General features: G+C 43.3%; 1 protein-coding gene across 3 annotated transcripts in view; it reads left to right on the top strand.

Moving 5' to 3' along the window:
• RASA2 (RAS p21 protein activator 2) overlaps positions 1–20,508 on the top strand; it is a 110,346-nt gene that overhangs the window by 24,794 nt on the left and 65,044 nt on the right. For all 3 annotated transcript variants that reach the window (XR_014712966.1, XM_084639015.1, XM_084639014.1), the window contains exons 3-4: positions 2,638–2,741; positions 4,631–4,725. Coding sequence is in view for 2 of the 3 variants with exons in the window: in XM_084639015.1 (XP_084495141.1) it covers positions 2,638–2,741; positions 4,631–4,725 (199 nt within the window). In the remaining variant the exon portion in view is untranslated. The remainder of the gene's footprint in view (positions 1–2,637; positions 2,742–4,630; positions 4,726–20,508) is intronic.

Below are 20,508 nucleotides of genomic sequence, written 5' to 3'. Positions count from 1 at the left end.
AGTATAATGGAGAGTTTACATTGATGGGGAAACAAATTTTAAGTGTAGACACATGTACAATTAGTCGACCTAAGGCAGCTCACTTGGATCTAATTTTATAGAGTAGACCTGGCCTGGGTAACTTTCTCCTAGTTGCTATATGCACTGGAAATAAGCTTCTGAAATCTTGTCACCAGTGTTGAAACGTAGTGAATGTGCACATTTCTATTTGTTTATAAATACACATATACAATAAAGGTTTATAGCCATTCTTTTTAAGTGCACTGGAACTGTAAAAGTTCAGGTTTATTGGCCATGTCAAAACCTTTACCCATTCAGTGCACTTAAAAACAGAGTTTCTCGGTATTAACTTTTATAAGAACATTTATATGGTGGTACCCAAATCTTGTAAGTATCTCTTTATTAAAAAGAGGATTCTCCTTTTAGCTTCTTAACATAACTACATTGAGAGCCATTAGTTGCACAGTACAATTGTGATGGGGCACTCTACTCGCTAGTAGATGACACCACCTCCTCCTGGCCATTCTGGGGATTAGTGTCACAAGGTCAACTCCCTTTCCTGCATTTATATTCAGTCTCTTTCTGTCTGCAGCCCCTCTCTTGGTCCATGAGTTACTACTGCCTCTTCGTGACTCAGCCCTACAGCCAGGTCACTATACATGTTATCCACTTCTGGGGTACCAAAGTCTGCCTTCTCATCCCAGGCAGTCTTTCCTTTCACTGCCTCATAGTACCACTTCCTCGGTGGCTGGCGGGGAAACCGGCCCCACTCTCTCTTCCAGCTGAGGGACCTTCTAATCAGCAACCAAAGTTTGTTCCCTTCTAGACCTTGCTGCCTTTCCCTGAGCCCTTTCCTTCCCATCTCTGGGGTTGCCAACTATGCTACTCTCTCCCAGGGAGCAACTGCAGGCTACTTGTCTTAGCAGCCCCAGACACTCCTCCCCTCTCCCAGGGAGTCACTGCAGCCCCTCTGTATCCGCTCAGTGGCTTCATACAAGCCCTGCCTGTTCCTACACAGGTAAGCTTCCTCGAATTAGGGCTTTCTTCTCCGTCTTAATTTTCCCAGCTTGCAGCCCAATAGGTAAATTGGCCCATCTGAACACCCCATCACAACAATATTTATAAAATTAATTTGTGTGTGTGTATTATATATACTGAAACCAAATGACTCTTAACTATAATAGAAATTGGCACTTAAATCTTACTGATGTATAACATTGTAATAGAATTTTCGTTTTGTTTTTTTCTTGAGAAAACTCAGGATCTTGGATGCCCGCTGAATTTCTCCAACATACAACTTATGTTAATAAAGTGGAAAAACTTCACTAAAGAGTTAAGATGGTTACTGTTTCAGTGGAGTCTAACATTGGTTTTTGTCTGTACAAATCTATGAAATGCCATAAAACAAGCTATGTTCTAGCAGCAAATGAGCCAAAGTGGGATGTGCGTTAGTAGACTGTTGGTGCATGCTGTTATGCTTGAGGTAAAAAGTCTACTAATGCACACCCCTATTGTGGCTCATTGCTATGCTAATTTAGAATACCAAATTAAATCAGAAAAGGGGAAACTTGCCATTCTGTGTTGTACTAGTATTTATTAATTGAGCTAACTCTTCCCAATTCTGAGTATAGATGATGATAAATGGTGTATAAAGTCATATTGTTAATTTTACAAACAATACTTCTTACAAATTTATAATTAAACCTAAATGACCGTTTTCAAATAAAGTATATTAATTACATGATACTACTTTATTTGCTTGGTACATCATTAAATAGTACGTCTCACAGGCACTTGTCCAAATTGAGGTCCTACTGTAGTAACAACTACTAATATAAATTACGTTGTGGAAATGTCCTCTGGTTAAACATCTCTGGAAAGAAGTTGACACTAGAATTAAGGGGATTTTTGGAACCTTCAAATATCAGTCAAGAACTACATATTAGGATATACCTGTGAATTTGGACTTCTCTCAAACTACGAACCCCACGTACTGAGTTGGAAAAGTAAATCAGTGCACAGAACAATGATATTCTGATCTAGCAGACAAAGAAAGGGTCACTTTCTGCCACAGGGATCAACTATACAAGTTTGAAGAAATCTTGGTTCCATTTTTTTTTAGAAATAAGTCCTTTAGGGTACAGGCTTTCTTTTCTGGAAAGATGCGAATAAATATGTTGAAAGAACCTAAATAATTCCTCTGAAATTTTAGTGCTTGACTTAATTTCTTTTGATCACTTAAATTTACAAATGTCTTTGTTTTAACACTGGAATCTTTGTCATCATAGACCTGAACATCTGTCTCAGTAGTTACTAGTATAATATATCACTAGAATATTGTGGCCACAGAAACAAATGAGTAAACAAAACTTTAAAACTCTGGAGTGCCTCAGTTATTTGGTGAACTGGGAAGGAGCGAGATTTCCCTTCATAACTTGAACATTTTGGAAAATGGCATTCTTGAACTCTGGAGAAGAGAAAAATCTCTCCTGCATGTAATTTAATTTTTTTTGTGAAAAATTACATCTGGGTTAAAATTTAACTTGCTAAATTTTAGCAGATGTCATCTTCTATAAATTCTACAACAAAATATTTTGCTATTTACAGTTACTTCCCCCCCCCCTTTTTTTTCCCCAGTCCTTTCTTTGGTGAAGAGTTTTACTTCGAGATTCCAAGAACATTCCAGTGTTTGTCCTTCTATATTTATGATAAGAGCGTTTTACAAAGAGTCCTACGTATAGGTAAGAACTAGTATATTCTGAAAATAACCTTTACTGTTGAAATTATATAAAATATGTTTATAGTCTAAAGCAGGGGTGGGGAAGCTACAGCCCACAGGCCAGATCCAGTCTGCCATCCATTTTAATCTGGCCTTCGAGCTTCCGCTGGGGAACAGAGTCTGGGGCTTCCCCCACTCCGGTGCTCCAGCTGGGGAGCAGGGTCAAGGGCTGCTCCCGAAAGCAGTGGTATGGCCTCTGTCTGGCTCCTACACGTGGGGGCAGCCAGGGGGCTCTGCTCTGCACACTGCCCCCACCCCAAGCACCGCCCTGCAGCTCCCATTGGCCGAGAACTGCAGCCAATGGGAGCTGCAGTGATAGTGTCTGCAGACAGGGCAGCGTGTAGAGCTGCCTGGTCATGCTTCTGTGTAGGAGCCGAAGCAGGGATATGCCATTGCTTCCTGGAGCCGTTTGAGGTCAGCACTGCCCTGAGTCTGCACCCCTGATCCCACTCCTACCCTCTGAACCCCTTGATCTAAGCCTGGAGTACCCTCTTGCACCCCTTCTCTCACCCCAACTCCTTGGTCCTAGCCCGGAGCACCCTCCTAGACCCCAAACTCCTCATCACCAGTCCCGCCCCAGCCCTGATCCCCCTCCCGCCCTCCGAACTCCTCTATTCCAGCCCTGAGCTCCCTCCCTCCCTCCCCCATAACTCCTCATTTCTGGCCTCAGCCAGAGCCCTCATCCCCTCCTGCACCCCAACCCCAATTTTGTGAGCTTTCATGGCCTGCTATACAATTTCTATTCCCAGATGTGGCCCTTGGGCCAAATAGTTTGCCCACCCCGGTCTAAAGGTGTGTGGTTTTTTTTTTGTACAGACAGTTTTAGCTCAGCACACAGTTTAAAACAATTAAAATGCAGTACCGTTCTATATTGGGTACAGGAGTCTGCTTAATTTTGTCCTATTCTAACTTGGCCCTTTTGGAGGGTGATAGAACAACTTGATATAATTACTCGCCATATTCAGTGCATTTCAGAAAAATATGTAATTTACCCTTTGGTTTCTACAGCTCTATGCCAACAAAATATGTGGATCATTGCTTGTATTTTGGAGCTATATAGTGGAAGTACTTTACACCCCCTCACCCCCCACCCAATTTTCTGAAGACCTCCTAAGACATTTAGTTTTGTCATGAAATGGCTAAAAGGTACATATACTGCAAAATGTTTTACGTGAGCGGGCTTACCTGATAAAATGGAAGGAAATGTACATTTTCACTGTATCCTTGCCCTTTTGCCGCTACTTTTATGAAGACTCTTTGGATAAATAGTTCCTTTAAAAACTCTTGTTAACTGTTCAGTGGAAATAGTTACTTCACATTACTTGAACTGAGGAAGGAAATACTCTGTGCAAGCATGCCAGATAATTTGGTATAATCGCTTTTCAAATAGCAATCAGTGCAAAAGCTATCTACCTTTCAATTTTCTATTTTTTAAACATTCTTCGACACCTTTATTCTCTTAAACATTAATTTTGTTTAGCATTTAAAGGGACATATTAACTTGTTTTCAGGCAGAAGTTTAATTTTACCTAGTAATGTTACTTGTCACATCCAAGGTACTGAGTATAATTAAAGAGATTTTTCTCCAGTTGGTTTACTGTTTGTATAGTCCTTTTTCACTGTTTTCTCTTGGTGAGTAGTTTCCCTTATTTGTTTGGGTCTTTCATACAGCATCAAAGGAGAAAAATAATTTTAAAAATTATAGTATATTTTCCACTTTTTATGTTTTAAACAACTTGAATTTTTAAAAAAAGACTTAATTTTATATTGAAGTTGTCTCTTATTAAAAGCAATATCTTATGCTTCCATGGGAAAGTCAGTTTCTTACATTATCACACTCTTTTTCTGTAGGAAAGGTAGCAATCAAAAAAGAGGACTTATGCAAATATACCAGCAAAGAGACATGGTTTCTGATTCAGCCTGTTGATTCTAATTCAGAGGTCCAGGTAACTATTAATGCTTAAAATAAAGAAAAAATGTTACATATATGGTAAAAGTTCTAGTTGCAGTAAGATAACTATTTTTAGGAGTTACAGAAAACTTTGCCAGATGGATGGGGAGCATCTGGGTAATTTCTGTAACTTTTTAAATGCCTGCTTCATTTCTAATAGTAATAGCCATGCATTTCTAAAATGGCTATGTTGTATTGTTTCTCGTGACAGCTTTTCAAGAAGTAACGTTATTGAGAGAGCAATCTTGGAAGGAAATTATAGTAACTGTGTGTGTGTGTGTGTGTGTTTACTTTACAAATATATATTGACTTGAAAACCTTGTGCAAGAGGCATGTGCCTGCAGAGAGGAGGGGTGAAGAACTGGGAAACATACAAACTTGTTGTGTCTTTTCTATTTAAGTATCTTGGTAGTATAGCACAGTGTTCAATATATATAATTTGAAATGGTGTTTGAAGGACCTCAGGGTTGGAGTATTCTGGGGTGCCCTTCCTAGGGAGTTTTAAAATACCTGACACAGGGTACATTCCAAAAATAATAATTTTTCTCTTCTTGAGCCTCTGAGTTTAGTTTTGCTGGCAGTGTTGTCTTAGCAGCACCTAAAGTTGAGTTGTATTCTGCTGTAAGCAGGGAAAGTGCATTAGTCCTCCTTTCAATTTGATGGAGAAAATTCAACAGGAGGCTCTTGAGAACCTCCTTTAGAAAGTTGCTGTTGTGGTAACCATATATCTTAAACTTAGTACAGTTTTCTCAAACTTACATAAGGGCAGGACCCACAACCCTTCAGATTGAAACTTTCTGTAAAAGGGGGATCTATGGCTGAGATTTTCAAATAGGGTAGACATGTTAATGCCCAGAATTACCCACTTGTGCATTGTAATCATACACATGTAGAATTACATTACCTGGGCAGGCAGGTAGGCACAGAATTGTGTGCCCGAACTTGTTGGAAAATCTGTCTTTGTGCAAAGCAACATCTGAATTAATATCATATACTAGTAGAATAAATCAAAACGGGCTTAATTTAGTATCTCATTCTTCCCTCCAATACGATGTGAGTGCTAATCAACCATACCCTTCTCCCAGAAAGCCATGCAGAAATGTCATCCCTTCTTTGGTCTAAGTGGGTATCACACTTGATTCTTATTTGCAAAGAAATGTGGAACAATAGCTTGCTTTTAGCTGTATACTCTACATATATTAGGCAAATATGAAGCTGTTCATAAACAACTTTAGTGTATAGTGTTCTAGATACAGAAAAATATCAAACTTGGCTCTCTCAAATAACAATGCAGGAAATAAAAAAGAGAGTACTTGTGGCACGTTAGAGACTAACCAATTTATTTGAGCATAAGCTTTTGTGAGCTACAGCTCAAAATGTTCATTTCTTCCAAAACCGGCTTGTAAATGCCACTTTTTCTATACAGTCCACTCTTCAGACTACGCACTTAGCCATCTGTTCTCTGCTGCTTTCCACCTGACTCCTCCCATCCCTAATTATGGGTGCAACTGGATGATGTGGCACTGAAGGAGCATATATGTTCCTCTGGTGTATTCAGGATACACTTTTTTGCTCTTTGGGCTTTTTTTTTCTCTTCTACCTTTTTATTAATTTAGTGAAGCTGTGCTTACCATATGCCTGATGAATGACCTAAATTTTCATACAGAGGCAAAATGTTGGCCATTGCTGATATAACATGAACACTTAATTAGGAAATGTCAGCAATAGAGATGCTAATTCTGATTAACTATAGAGCTGTTCTGTGTTCTGATATACAATTTGCAGATGCAGCAAAACTAGATGGAATCATGAAGTACTTTTTTTTTCTTACTAACAAGCTTATCTAGATTTCTTTTGCATTATACTACCAGCAGTGCATTTTACCATTTCTGAGGGGAGTGCATTGTTTGCCACATGGTTTTTAGATAAGTGAAAATAACCATGCAAAACCCCACAGTATTTCAACAAATTTTGACAATTTCTAGAAGCACAAGAGGTTGGATTTATCCAAGGAGTGTCTACACTTACCTCCAGAACAATCGATCCAGCGGGGTCGATTATTGCATCTAGTGAAGACGCAATAAATCGACCACTGAGCACTCTCCTGTTGACTCGGTACTCCACCAGAGCGAGAGGCGCTGGCAGAGTCAATGGGCGAGTGTCAGCAGTCAATTTACCGCGGTGTCTTCACCGCAGTAAGTAGATCTAAGTATGTTGACTTCAGCTACGTTAGTCATGGTGTAGACCAGGCCTTGGGTCCACTAGACAATCTAGGTCCCTGGTGTCATCCACCAATAAGCATTCAGAAGGACTGGGGAAAGGGTCTTCTGGCATGAGAAGCTCCCTGCTTCCAGTGTCTTCATATCAGGGGTCCTTGGCTCCAGCTCTAGAACCCGTACCATCTGGATTGACCCCTGCCATGGTGCCAACTACTTCTGTGCAACAAGATCAGCAACAAGAGTCTGTTGGTACGATGTCAGAGGCATATGCAACAACATTAGACCTATTCAGCCTTTGATGCGGGAGTTCCCAATGGCACAGGAGAGAGCTCGCCTGGTACCAATGAGTGCACAGACACTGGCTATAGGCTTCCTTGAGTCTAGTGGTTTGGTACTGTAGGGTGATAAAGCATCAGACCATCTGGTGTTTTCTCTACTGTTGCAGTCTAGGGTAAACCTACCTTGATACCCCTGATACAGCACCTCTGTGGACAGGGACTCAGGGTCTTTCTCTGAGGTAGGCTGGTTCTCTGGTTCTGAATCGAAGTTTTTCACTAAGCTGGTTATGGTTTCCTTAACTATCTTGTTCTGTAAGCCATTCACTATGGTTTTAAAAACAAAAAAGTCTCATAAGTTGTGTAGTCCCTTGTATCAGTAATCAGGGGCTATATAATGAAGTTTTTTGTAGCTAGCTTTAAGCTAACAATGTTATGGTAACACTGTTAATCAGGGTCGATTTGATTTAAATCGATTTGATTTAAATCATGATTTAAATCCCTACTTAAGACTCAATTTAATTGTGGTTTTCTACATAAAAGTGCATTCTTATTGGTTGTTATAACCTTTTAATACATATTCTTCACAACTCAGAGATGTAGGTTTCATTTTTAGAAGGTACACACTATACATTTTTAAACAGTGATTTATTTTGAAAACTTTTCAGATTAGTTTTACAGCTATATCAGAAGACGAATGATTGTTTGGTTATTTCATTTATCAAAGGTAATTGAAGCAGATATTTATGAAGTCATTGGGAGGTGAACTGTCTCCAATTCAACAGGTTAATCATTAATAATTGGAGGATTTTCTTGCCATGCTGTATTAGGAAGAGAACATCACCAGACATTTAAAAGGTTTTATTTTACCAAAACAACGTTAAGTATTCTGGATTTTTTTCTTCAACAGAAAACCTATAATATTTTAACCAAACAAACCTATGTCCCTCACTTCTCACATTTATCTCCAGACTTCTCCTTGTCCAGATCTATTCCGCCCCCAACAAACTTCTATTCATTGAACTTTTTGAAACTTTCTACTTTGAGAGAGAGTAAGGGATTGACCGTGTATACAAATTTGCAGAGGGACAATAGAGTTGAGGTCTGTTGTTTCTCATCTCTATATATTTATTTATTTTAAAACGTTTTTGCTGTTAACAAGCATGTTACCTCTGGATACACAAATCCAGTTTGAGAACTGCAAAACTAAGCATCTCTGATAGTATCGTCTAGACTGAGCACTGGGTCCCATTGGGTAGATAGAAAGATTAACCTAAATAATCTATACTGAAGCCCCATGAGATTGGATCCCTAAACCATGAACTATTGCAACTCATTTACAAAACTTTTTTTAAACATTGCATGAATACATTGTCTCATACTATAGAATTAGAATGTATAATCCGTATTCCATGATGAGATATCTTTGAGCTACAATGTATCTTAATTAAAACTATCTTTAGATTTTTTTTAATAAAATGCTTTTTGAGGGAAAAAGCTGATTTAAATAAAAAAAAAATTTTTTTAAAAAACATTTTTATCCACCTTGCTACTGATAGCTCTTCACTTGGTATTCAAGAGCTCTTTCTAATATTACTGGCATCATCTTTAGTATCTCATTGTTTTACCCTGTAAATCTATTTTGTATGACATCATTTCTGTGCTTACACAAGGCTTGACAAATATTTTCTTAATGTACTTGTCATTCAGTGCATGTAGTAACAGTTTACGAAATACTTGGCAGGGATCCCAAAATAGTTACTGTTGAAACTTCCTTATGAAAGAAACTTCTAAGTCTCCACCTCTCTTCTGCTCCTCCCATGCATCCAGTGATGTACACAGAGGAAAACGGCCTTTGCCCCAAAGGAATTAGAACATAAACGTTTCATTTTTCTGACATATACATGTTTTGATGTAAGCGTGCAAGAGCTCAGCTAAGGGTTTTATTGTCTTTATGGGGCAGCAACAGCAGCAGTGTTTTATAGGTCAAGTTGTAGCTTGTTCCAACTAGTAAAAATCAGTCTTGTATCTTCCCACCCACTCCCCAAATTCTTCAGAGCAGTGTGTTCTTTATGAATCTAATCTTATGGTGTCTCACCATAGAATCTTTTAGCTAACTTTTAGGTAATCTAAACTTGTACATATTTAATCACCATAAGTCTTTAGATAAACCTGTGTTAATGGACTATGTTAAAAGAACCAGTTATTGACTCATTAATTTCAACATAAAAATTTGAGAACTGTTTATATTCTGCTTTGCCAAGTTTGAGCTCTAACTTTTTTTATTCTTTTAAATAACTCGTTGAGAAGTTTGTGTGCTTTCAAAAGTGGAGCGATCACTAGGCCTGTCAGCATTGTTTAGCTGCACTAGTGCAAACCCTAGTGTATATATGGTGTGCTGGTATAAACTGTGACTTGAACCAGTGCAGCGGACAGGTTTTCTATGTACAAGAGTAGAAAGGAGAGCAATTGTGCCTTACTCAAAAGCGTGAATTGGAGGAGAATTAACAGTTGGATAAATGACTAGCATGTAGTGGGTGGTGGATTCATTTTTATGTAAACTGGAATATAATATAAAGGGAAGGGAATATATGACTTGCACTGTGAATGTTGAAGATGCACAGTGCACAACTAGACCTGGAAAAGTCTAGGAGATGATGAAACTTCCTCAAGTGAAGTATCAAATGTTTCAGGACTTTCAGTAGAATGGACTCATTGATGGGGAGCAGCTGGGTCTTCCTCTGGATGGCAGGATAGTAACAACCACTCCCACCCCAAACTGGGAAACTGAACTGCTGGGAAAGATCCCATAAAAGGCCCTGCTGGGGACAAACTAGTTTGGGTGGGAGGGGAGGAGGGAAGTAACAGAGACCAGATGCTTACTTCTCAGCACGGGGAAAGAAAAGTGGTGCCCCTGCCTTAAAGAGGGATAGGATGCTTCCTTTCTCTGTAGTTGGAAAGGGAGGAGGAGTGATGTGATGTGTAGCTGATTTGACGATTCGTCAGATGCTCAACATGGTGTCACAATTTTCATAAAGGTAACTATCATTTGCCGCCACTGTTTATCATGCTGACCAATATTTTCTCCATTTCCTCTCCATGTGTGCATGTATTGCATCCGCTTATCTGTTATAGGTAGAACAGGTAGTGCTGGTTATAATTAAGGTTGCCCAACACTTTCCATTATAAGACTGTTTTCAGTTTCCTTTAGTTGTTAGGATTGAAACTTATAGACTGAATTATTTTTTCAAAGTTTCAACTAAAATGTTTCAGCTGTTTCCAATCATGAGATTGGGGGGAAATGCTTATTTTGTCCATTTTTAAAAAAACAAACAAAAAAAAAAAACACGCTTGCAAGAGTTTCCTCAAAGCTCTAGCACCTCCATGCTTTGTACTGGGGATTTGAAATGGCAGGAGTGTGGCCCTAGCAACAGGGAAGTGCCTTTTGCCACCCCTGTAAAAGATCGGCCCTCATTTGGCCAAGTTTTGAGCCTCTGGAAATAACAGTTCACACTTGCCAAGTAGAAACTTGTTAGAGCTAAATTCTTCAAAGATCTCTCGACGTGCCCCTTCCATGGGTTGCAAGGAGTGAAACAGGACTTCCCTGTTTGTCCAAACCAATTCAGCTACTTGGTACGGTATGGGGTAGTAGGTGCTGGTTCGATTGTTTACAACGATTAAGTCCACTGATCCATTGGGGCACCATAGTCCAGGTGGCAGTGTATAGAAGTTCATAATTTGGTCATACACTGGAAGGATTTTGCCGCCTAGTGTTATATTGCAGGATTGCATACATTCCCAACAGAATACACCGTACCCCATATACATTACCCCTAAATGCCCCCCCTTCCAATAGGCCATTGATCCTGCTCCTCCATAGTCATAGAGGGGCACATCCATATTCCTCCTCTGGATATACAACTGCTTAATGTGATGACAAGTCCAATTTACCCATTCCACCCCCGACTTATTTCCTAGTGGCTCCCAACACGCTCCCCCTTCCTACTTACTCCCATAGGGTTCAAGGGAACCACCTTATTTGCATTTCCTTCCCATGGTATCATAGTAACAATAACACAAGAATGGTCCCCACAGGTCGGGGATGTTTTCCAGGTAGATGGGTATGTTTTTGCAATTGTGGATAAATATGGGCTAGCCTCCCGATTTAATACTGAAGGCCATTGTTCTGATCAAGCATCTCTCATAGTATCCATTAACATTATTAACTGAGCATTTTGAATACCTACGCACACTTCTCCCCATGTTAGTCTTCTGAAGCCATCCCCTACCCATGTCACCAGGTGCCCTGCCCAATTAGTTAACTGCAAGTTTACCTCTACTGCTGTCCTCCACCCTGTGGCAACTGCTAATAGTTGCTGTGCCATTCATTTGTTGAAATTTCACATTTTGGCTTATTAATTGTTTGGTTACCCACTCGTCCCCCAGATTCCATGTACCCAGCATGGTGTTCACCGCTTCCCACAATTCCCTTTTCCGATGACGATTCCAGGTGTGTCCCCTCACCCATCCATTGAATTGTTGTTTCAATCCTTTTATGTACATACTACAATTAGGATGAATTTGGTCCACCCACCATTCCTTGGGGTGTACCACCCATGTAATAAAGTGAAAGGACACGTTAAAAAGTGCTGGCTGCACCTGCTCCCAAAATGGCTCCCATACATTTGCTCGTCGGGGAATATTCTCTGCTCCAGGCTGTGGCCACTTTAAATTTGGATTCTTCCAACTTGGCATCCATATCACCTGTAGGGTTACATTCTGTAAAATGGTTAACTCACCATACACCCAGCGTTCCAAAGGGGATTTTACACCTAATGTAATATGTACATAACAATCACACCTTTGGGGATTATCTTCCATGGAAGTACCATTGTGATTACATATGGTAACATCACACCCTAAATGTGGGGCCCTGTTTTCCCAAGAGGGTTCATTTGCTGCAGGAGACCAGAGGATTATATTCTTTGGACCCTCTGTAACAAACCACATAGCTGGGTAACTGTGTTTTCCATTATCGTTAATCATGGCAGCACCCAGGGAGTACCATGCAATATTTCCTGATAAATTTGATATTCTCCACCTGGTTGGGATTCCCCCATCTAATCCATAAATCATATACCGACACTGCCAAATTCCTGTTGGAGTATTAGTGGTACATCTTTCTATGGGGAGATTCTCATAGTCTTCATTAGCTTTATTACCACAGGTTGCATGTGTAGCCGTCCATGTGTTTCCTCCTTTTGACACTTCACATCGTGGGATCTGAATAGAATTTGTAAATGTGACAATTGTGATTAACACTAGTAATTGTTCCATCCAGGGCCAGGGAATTTTCATCCTTTTCTCCTTTTTGAATTAACCTGTAATACACACACACCAAAATTTACGCATCCCCTTTCCCAATCCCCTGTTTGTACCTTTTTATTTGCGTGCAGTGAACCCACTCCCATTCTCTGTATCCAGTAATAGCAGACTGGGCCCTAATTGGTCAAGGACAAGATAGGGTCCCTTCCATTTAGGAACTGGGAATGGATGGTGTTGACCTGGAATCTTGTACATCACTAGATCTCCCACCATGGCTAGATTACACTCCCCAGGCAGGTCATACCATGCTTTGACTCTTACTGCTCCTTGCTCGTCTCGCCAGGCCACTGCCTGCTGTATGTGTTTTACATGTTCGATTAGAGTTAAAATCCATTCTTGTGTTAAGCCGTGTGTAGTGACTTCCCCAGGTACTGGAGTAAGTAGATTTCCCCACCGTTCCATGGGCCTTCCCATGAGAGCTTCATAGGGAGAAAATCCTGTGCCCTTTGATTCTCGGGCCCTTAGTCTCATTAAGACAAAGGGCAGTAACTGTGACCGGTTTTTTCCTCCCATTTCCACTCCCTTTCTTAGCTCACTTTTAATGGTGCGGTTCATGCGTTCCCCCTGCGCCGCAGCCTGTGGGTGATAAGCAATATGGAACCACTGTGTGATTCCAGTGAGGGCCGATAGCTCCCCTAACAGATCTGACCGAAAAGCAGCTCCTGGGTCTGAGTCAATCACCTTTGGGATCCCCTAGCGAGTGAATACCTCATTTACCAGTATTTCAGCAGTTACCTGGGCAGTTTGATACTTTGTGGGGAAAGCTTCCCCCCACTTGCTGAAAGCATCCACTACCACCAACATGAATCAGTTTTTCCTGTGATCTGGTGGAAGGGGTCCTGTGTAGTCAATTTGTATTCTTTCCCATGGTCCCCTTGGAGCTTGTCTCATTAATTCTCCCCTTAGCACCTTGAGGTGGGCTGTGCGTGGCACAGTCCAAACAACGTTCCAGATGTGATTTTAAAACAGCTGCCATTCCTGGCCACCAGCACAACCTTTTTAAAATTCCCAGTGCCGCCTCAAACCTGGGGTGTCCCCCTGCCAAACTTCCGTGCACCCAGCTTAAGAAAGCCATCCGACTTCCCTGAGGGCACAACATTACTGGTCCCTCAGTTATTAAGACTCACCAAGTCCCTTCCATTAGTTCCACCTTGGGCACATGCTTGTCCCCAAGTTTCATGATGCCTTCCAGTCTCGGGTCAGATTCCTGCAGCTCTCGAATTCTCCCTCCCCGATCTGTATCCACCCCGCTTCTTGTTAACACTGCTACAGGCACACTCTCTTCTGGCTCCCAGGGCCATGGGGGTGTCTCTGTTGCAGCCCACTTAGCCTCTACATCGGCCAGATTATTTCCTTTGCTTGGGGGTCCTGTTTTCTTGTGTGTCTTTACTTTTACCACATTAATCCATGTAAAACAGTGACTGAGCTCCTCCACTCGCTTCCATCAGGTAGCATGCTTGATTGTGGAGCCGTCTGTTGCCCTGAAATGATTATCTGCCCACCATCTCAGCATTAATATGGCACCACGAAATACATAATCTGAATCTACCACCATCCAACCTTCTGGCTCAAATTTGGGATCCACTTCATTTAAAGCTGTTAGCAAGGCTGCCAGTTCTGCCTCCTGAGCTGACCTTGCTTCTAGTGAGAAACCAATGGTGCTGACTGTCTCATTGCCTCTGATTCCCACAACAGCTAAGCCTGCAGTTTTCTGTCCCCCTTGATATCTACAACTTCCATCCAAAAACCATACCAGTGTCCCCTCCTTTACCTGATTGGGGTTAGCTGCCCGAAACACCTGATGTTGGGTTTTACCTGGGCTGGCTTCACATTGGTGTGGGGTGCCAGCCAGATGTAATCCAGCTACCCAGACTATGGGTTCCTTTAACACTTCTGCTTTAATGTTTTCTGCCTATAGAACCAGCAACCGTTTGGCAATACGCTGCCCACTCACTTGTCCCTGTAAGATACTATGCATGTTTAACAGCCGCAGGGGGTCATGATGAGATTGAACTATTCCTTTCTGCATTCCCGTGAAGTATTTGAATTTCCCTACCCCCCAGTAGGAACACAACAGCACCTTTTCACACCATCCATGCTTCAGTTCCACAGCACTCAAAAGTCGAGAGGCAAAGCCACAGGTCGGTCCTTTGCTCCATACTCCTGTGTTAATGCACAACCGATGGTAGTGTCCGATACCAAAGGATACAGGTAAAAGAATTTCTCCCCATCCGGGGAGGCCAGCACTGGAGCACTGGCCAGGTTTTCCTTTAGCACTCTCGCTGCCTCAGTACACTCTTCTGACCATTCCCAAGTTGAGGCTTGGGTTAGGTCAAATAGAGGCTGGGCTATTTCTGCATAATTGGCCACAAAATCCAGTTAGACCCAGAAAACTTTCCAAGCTTTTAACATCCGTAGGCAGTGGCAGGGACTGGATCAGTTGCACCCGTCCCTTATCGATTTCCCTTCCCATCTGAGACACTTGAACTCCTAAGTAGGTCACTCTTGTCTGTCCCATCTGAGCCTTTTTCCCATTGACCTTCAATCCTGCTCTTGCCAAAGCTTGCAGGACCTGCTCTGTTAGTTCCCTGTCTTCTTCCTCTGTCCTTGACATTAGCAACAGGTTGTCTACATATTGTATGCACCTTGCTGAATCCACCCCCTCCAGAGCCTGTCTCGTGTATCTGTGAAAAATTGCAGGGGAGTCCCTATATGCCTGGGGTAGGACTGTCCAGCAGAAGTGTCTGCCCTCCTATGTGAATGCAGTTTTATACTGACACGAGGTAGCTAGTGACAGAGACCAAAACCCATTAGCTATGTCCAAAACAGTGAAAATTTGGAATTGGGGTCCAATACGGGCCAACATTTCAGGGTACGCTGCCACCACTGAGGCTGGTGAATTGACCAGAGCATTTAGTGCCCTGTAATCCCCAGTCAGGGGCCGGGTACCGTTTGGCTTTCTCACTGGCCACACAGCAGCATTACAAGGGGATGCAACTGCCCTAATCAGTCCCCTCTGTTCCAGTTCCCCAATAGTTGCCCCCACGTCTGCCAACGCCTCCCGAGGAATAGGATACTGTTTCTGTGGGGGAGAGTCCCCTCCCTCCGTCAGTACCTCCATGCTGCCCCTACCACAATCCAGGTTATCCTTCGCCCACACATGGATGTGTTCCCACCCAGCCGGGGGTGGTGGGAGGGCATGTGCTGCTTTAATGGTCATAGTGGCTATCCCTATAGGAATGGTATAGCCCTGACCGTCCTGCGTTTGCCCCAGTAAACACACCCAATTGGCCAAATCCAGTACAAGTCCCAGTTTGTGTAAATCTCCTGCCCCCAACAGATGAAGCATATCATTACAGCCCCACATAATCTCCCCTTCCCCCCAGATTCCTTGGTTTGTCCCCGCCTCAGCGTTAATTGTGTCTCCCCTCCTGTTGCTCCTACAATTGCCTCAGTCCCTTCTGAGGGTCTCCCCTGCCCCCATGTGGTTAAACTGATGGCTGCTCCAGTGTCTATCAAAAAATCCCTTATGGGACTCGTTTAGATTGCCCCCTGGAGTGTGGGACGACCAGATACATCACGTCCTAAACTGAGAACATGGACAGGACGCCTCCCAGAGCACCCCTGAGTTGCAGCACCCACCTCTGTCCCTCCCACTGGCTCACAGTGGGACCAGGGATCCTGGCACCGAACACATTCCTGTCTCCACGCAAAATTGTGTGTCTGGCATTTCAGGCAGTCCCAGTCCCTTGGCCTCTGGGGCCACTTTCCCCCTGATCTGGTAAGATCCTGGGTAGTCAGTTTAGCCTGCAGTCTCTGGATCTGGTGCTCTATAGCTGCATGCTCGTCCCTGACTACCCCCCTCACCCCGCCACCCAAGCCACAAACTCTCCCCCTGCCTCCTCCTCTCCAGGCTGACCCATCCCTTTCCACCTTGTATTGATCCCCTGCAGTAATAGAATGGACTGGCTCTTCCCCCTGACACATCTGCCTCCACACATCTGCCTGTTCCAGAAACTAGGGTAGCTGATTGGGAGCAAGTTCAGGATGCTGCAACCTTAAATGCCCCACGAACTGCGGATTGCTGAGCTCCAACCATTTCTCCAGCAATTCCACACCCCTACCCTGCTCCACACCCCCACCAGGTCCCGGTGCCCCTGCCTGAGGCATCACCCATGGACCGTCCAAGGGATCCACCCAGCACCGTGCCCATGCCTGTATGCGATTAAGTGTATCCTGCCCTGTTTCCCCAGGGATTCGCTTCATCTTATTCATCCCCGCAGTACAAGAGTACACCCTAAACAACTGTGTTGCCACCTGTCTGGGGATTAGAAATGGGTGTGCCACTCCTGCCACATTGATTCCCAAGATACCTCGTCCCAAAAGACTACGCCATAAGATCACCTGGTCCTCACGAGTTAGACCCTCCATCTCCCTGCCCACCTCCACTAGCCTCAGCACAAACTGATCCCAATCATTCCGGGGTACCAAATACTGCCTACAAGTACTACCTCCCGGTCCTTCAGGGACAAGGGGCGGATTTCTGCCTGTTCTACTACTTGTGGGGCATGGTCCCCCCGCAACCGGGGCCACTATTCCTGCCTCCTCCCGGGTAGCCTCTCTCGCAGGGGCTGTAACTGTGGATCGCTGGCTTACAACGTTCACTGGCGGTGGGTACAGTGTTTTTTCAGGGTAGGGTGGTGGAGGTGTCTCCTTCAGTTCCATTAGTGCGGCGGATGGTTTGTAGTCCCCAAGTCCATTGCCCCCATGTTTACAATAATACAGTTCCTCCTAAGTCTCCTACTCTCCCCAGCAGTTCGTCCCTCTTTCTCCGGATTGCCTCACAAGACTCCTCTGTCCGTGCAGCATCCCACGCCTTCAAATCCGCTACCTCTACTGCTAACACAGATTTTTCTGTTAAAATCTGTTGCTGATTCACAATCCCCTCCAAATCCTTAATGTGCTGGAGGAGATCAGCTTCCGTTTTTACCCAGTATGCCATCCCAGCTCACAAACCTTGTAATACCGTTCCCTTTTTCTCACACTTCTTTCCCTTGGGGTCTCCCAAAGCCTCTCCCATCTCCTTGTCAGTCTCATCCCAGGTGAACCCCTGCACCTGGTGTGGGCCTTGATTCTTCCTTATCCATTTGTTCAAAAAATCCATTACCCCAGCTTGCCAGAACCCGCGACTACCATCACGAGAGTTCGCCATACCCCCTCCAAGCAGCTGCGCAGACTGTTGGGGAGGGGGACTTACAGGCTGCCACTCACCTATCCAATGCGATGTACCCAAGTCTTGGCACCAAGATGTTAGAGAGCTTATTCCTTCACTCTCCCACTTCCCTGGTCCTTCTCGCATGAACAGAGAGCAACAATACCCGAAGTCCAAAGGTGCAAACAATTCGATGTTTATTGGGGTGAACTTCCAGCAAGCTTAAATCCAAATTCCTTTTTCCTTATTTTCGAATCCCAACTTACTTCCTGTTTGCCCCTAATTTATATAGTAATAATCTTAGCTATACCTTAACCAATCATTCTACTGAAATTTAACTAACTAATCCTAACATAGTAACATGATTAGCTAACCAATTATATCCCACCACCTTAATTAGTTTACACCCAGCAAAATTAATTATACAGCAGACAGAAACAATCACAGAACCAGACAGAGACCATGCCAATAAACAATAGCAAAGTGGGAACTATAATGACAGAAGTGAGGATTTCACAACTACATCTGTAAAGACATAAGGGTTTCCCAGCTGTGTCTATTGGTAAGTGAGTTCTTACCAGACAGAAAACTATCAACCTAAATTTCCTTTTACATCTTCTAGGTTCTTCCCTTTCTCTGGAGGTGATAGATCAGATCACCTTCCTAACAGCCCCATATTGACTAGTTTGGAATGTGTGGATGTGACCGTTCGCTTCCCAGCTTATGGTTGCCTCTGCTGCTTAGCCAAAGGCATTGGCCTAAGAACAGGGCCTCAGACTGTCACAGTGAGAGAAGGCCCTTACACAGATTCTTTCTTGTATACCTCTATTACTAGCTAAATGATAAACTGGTTTCAGAGTAACAGCCGTGTTAGTCTGTATTCGCAAAAAGAAAAGGAGTACTTGTGGCACCTTAGAGACTAACCAATTTATTTGAGCATAAGCTTTCGTGAGCTACAGCTCACTTCATCGGATGCGTACTGTGGAAACTGCAGAAGACATTATATACACAGAGACCATGAAACAATACCTCCTCCCACCCCACTCTCCTGCTGGTAATAGCTTATCTAAAGTGATCATCAAGTTGGGCCATTTCCAGCACAAATCCAGGTTTTCTCATCCTCCGCCCCCCACCCCCCCACAAACTCACTCTCCTGCTGGTAATAGCCCATCCAAAGTGACCACTCTCTTTAAAATGTGTATGATAATCAAGGTGGGCCATTTCCAGCACAAATCCAGGTTTTCTGACCCCCCCCCACCCCCCTCCAAAAACCACACACACAAACTCTCTCTCCTGCTGGTCATATATCTACGTTCTTAGAGTATAGGCCTTTACAGACAGGCCTGAATATCTATATCCTAACAACCACTTCTGCAAATCAGACTCTAGCGTCTAAAGTGGGTTACCCAAAAAATGAAGGACATGCAGTTAGTCATCACCTGTGGAAAATTTTTGTTTACATGACTTGCCTAGCATCACAAAGGAATTGTGTAGCACAGGCAAGGACACAATCCAGCTCTCCAGGGCTAAATTCAGCTACCTTAACCAGGAAACAATCCTTTCTCTTCTTGCAGTTCCCTGCCTCATTCCTTATACTCCTTCCATCCTTATCTTACACAGGGTCTGTGTGTCCTTGTACCATCTCTTGAGAGGTCGGTGTGTTCTTGTATCATCCTCTCTAGTCAGGAAGGTGCTTACTTGGTTAGCTGCTACCTAAGTGTTCCTATTCTGACAAGTTTGGTTAGTCTCTAAGGTGCCACAAGGTGCCTATTCTGACAAGGCGTACTTTGGTTCACACTGTTAGCTATGCCTAGGGATCCAGCAAGCCCTACAAAAGGCTTTTTCCATACCCTCCCTCCCTCCCCCCCCCCCCCCCGAAAAAAAAAACACACACACACAAAACCCCGCTGAAACCAAACAGGGTAGAGGGTTGTGCGGGTTTTGGTTGTTTGGCTGATTTTTTTTTTTCCTTCTTCCTGGCTCTGCAGAACTACATCCTAAAGTGCAGTGCCCTGTATGTTTTCTGCTGTGCTCCCCCCACCCGATATGTATGATCCGTGGGCACTCTGTCCCTTGCTGAGGCACCTTAGAATAGCAGCCCAGATTTTCCCAGGCCTTGTCTACGCAACAGGGAAAAGTCGATCTAAGCTATGCAATTTGAGTTACATGAATAGTGTAAGTCAAATTGACGTAGCTTAGATTAATTTACCGCGGGGTCCAGACTACGCGATATCCTGTTGATTCCCCTTACTCTTTTCAGTACGGTGCAGTACAGGAGTCAATGGGAGAGCGATCTGTGGTCGAATTAGCAAGTCTTCACTAGACCCATGATGGATGGATGTTTTTTATAGAATGGGTAGCTGTTTAGTGTTTATCCTGACGATTCATTATGTGGCTCATCGCCGCACATCGATCCCCCGGTAAGTGTAGACAAGCCCCCAGAATCCACAGATTGATATAGCTACACAGAATAGCTGATACAGCACAAACTCATTTTCCACTTGGTGTTGTGGCTTTTGTTTAAGCTGTTACGCTGACAAAACTGGATAGTCTTTGGCTGTGTCATTGTGGATCCCACTCTAGGTGCACATGTGCCTCATGCATGCAAAACTGGATTATTATTTTTTTACTAGCAGTGTCCATCAGGGCTGCACATGTGCCCTTTGCTGCCTCAGGATCCCATTTGA

Source organism: Lepidochelys olivacea, assembly GCF_965140295.1.
Source record: "Lepidochelys olivacea isolate rLepOli2 genome assembly, chromosome: 9".
Taxonomy (NCBI): domain Eukaryota; kingdom Metazoa; phylum Chordata; order Testudines; family Cheloniidae; genus Lepidochelys; species Lepidochelys olivacea.
Note: the sequence above shows the minus strand (reverse complement) of the source record. Positions and strands in the feature narration are given on the sequence as shown.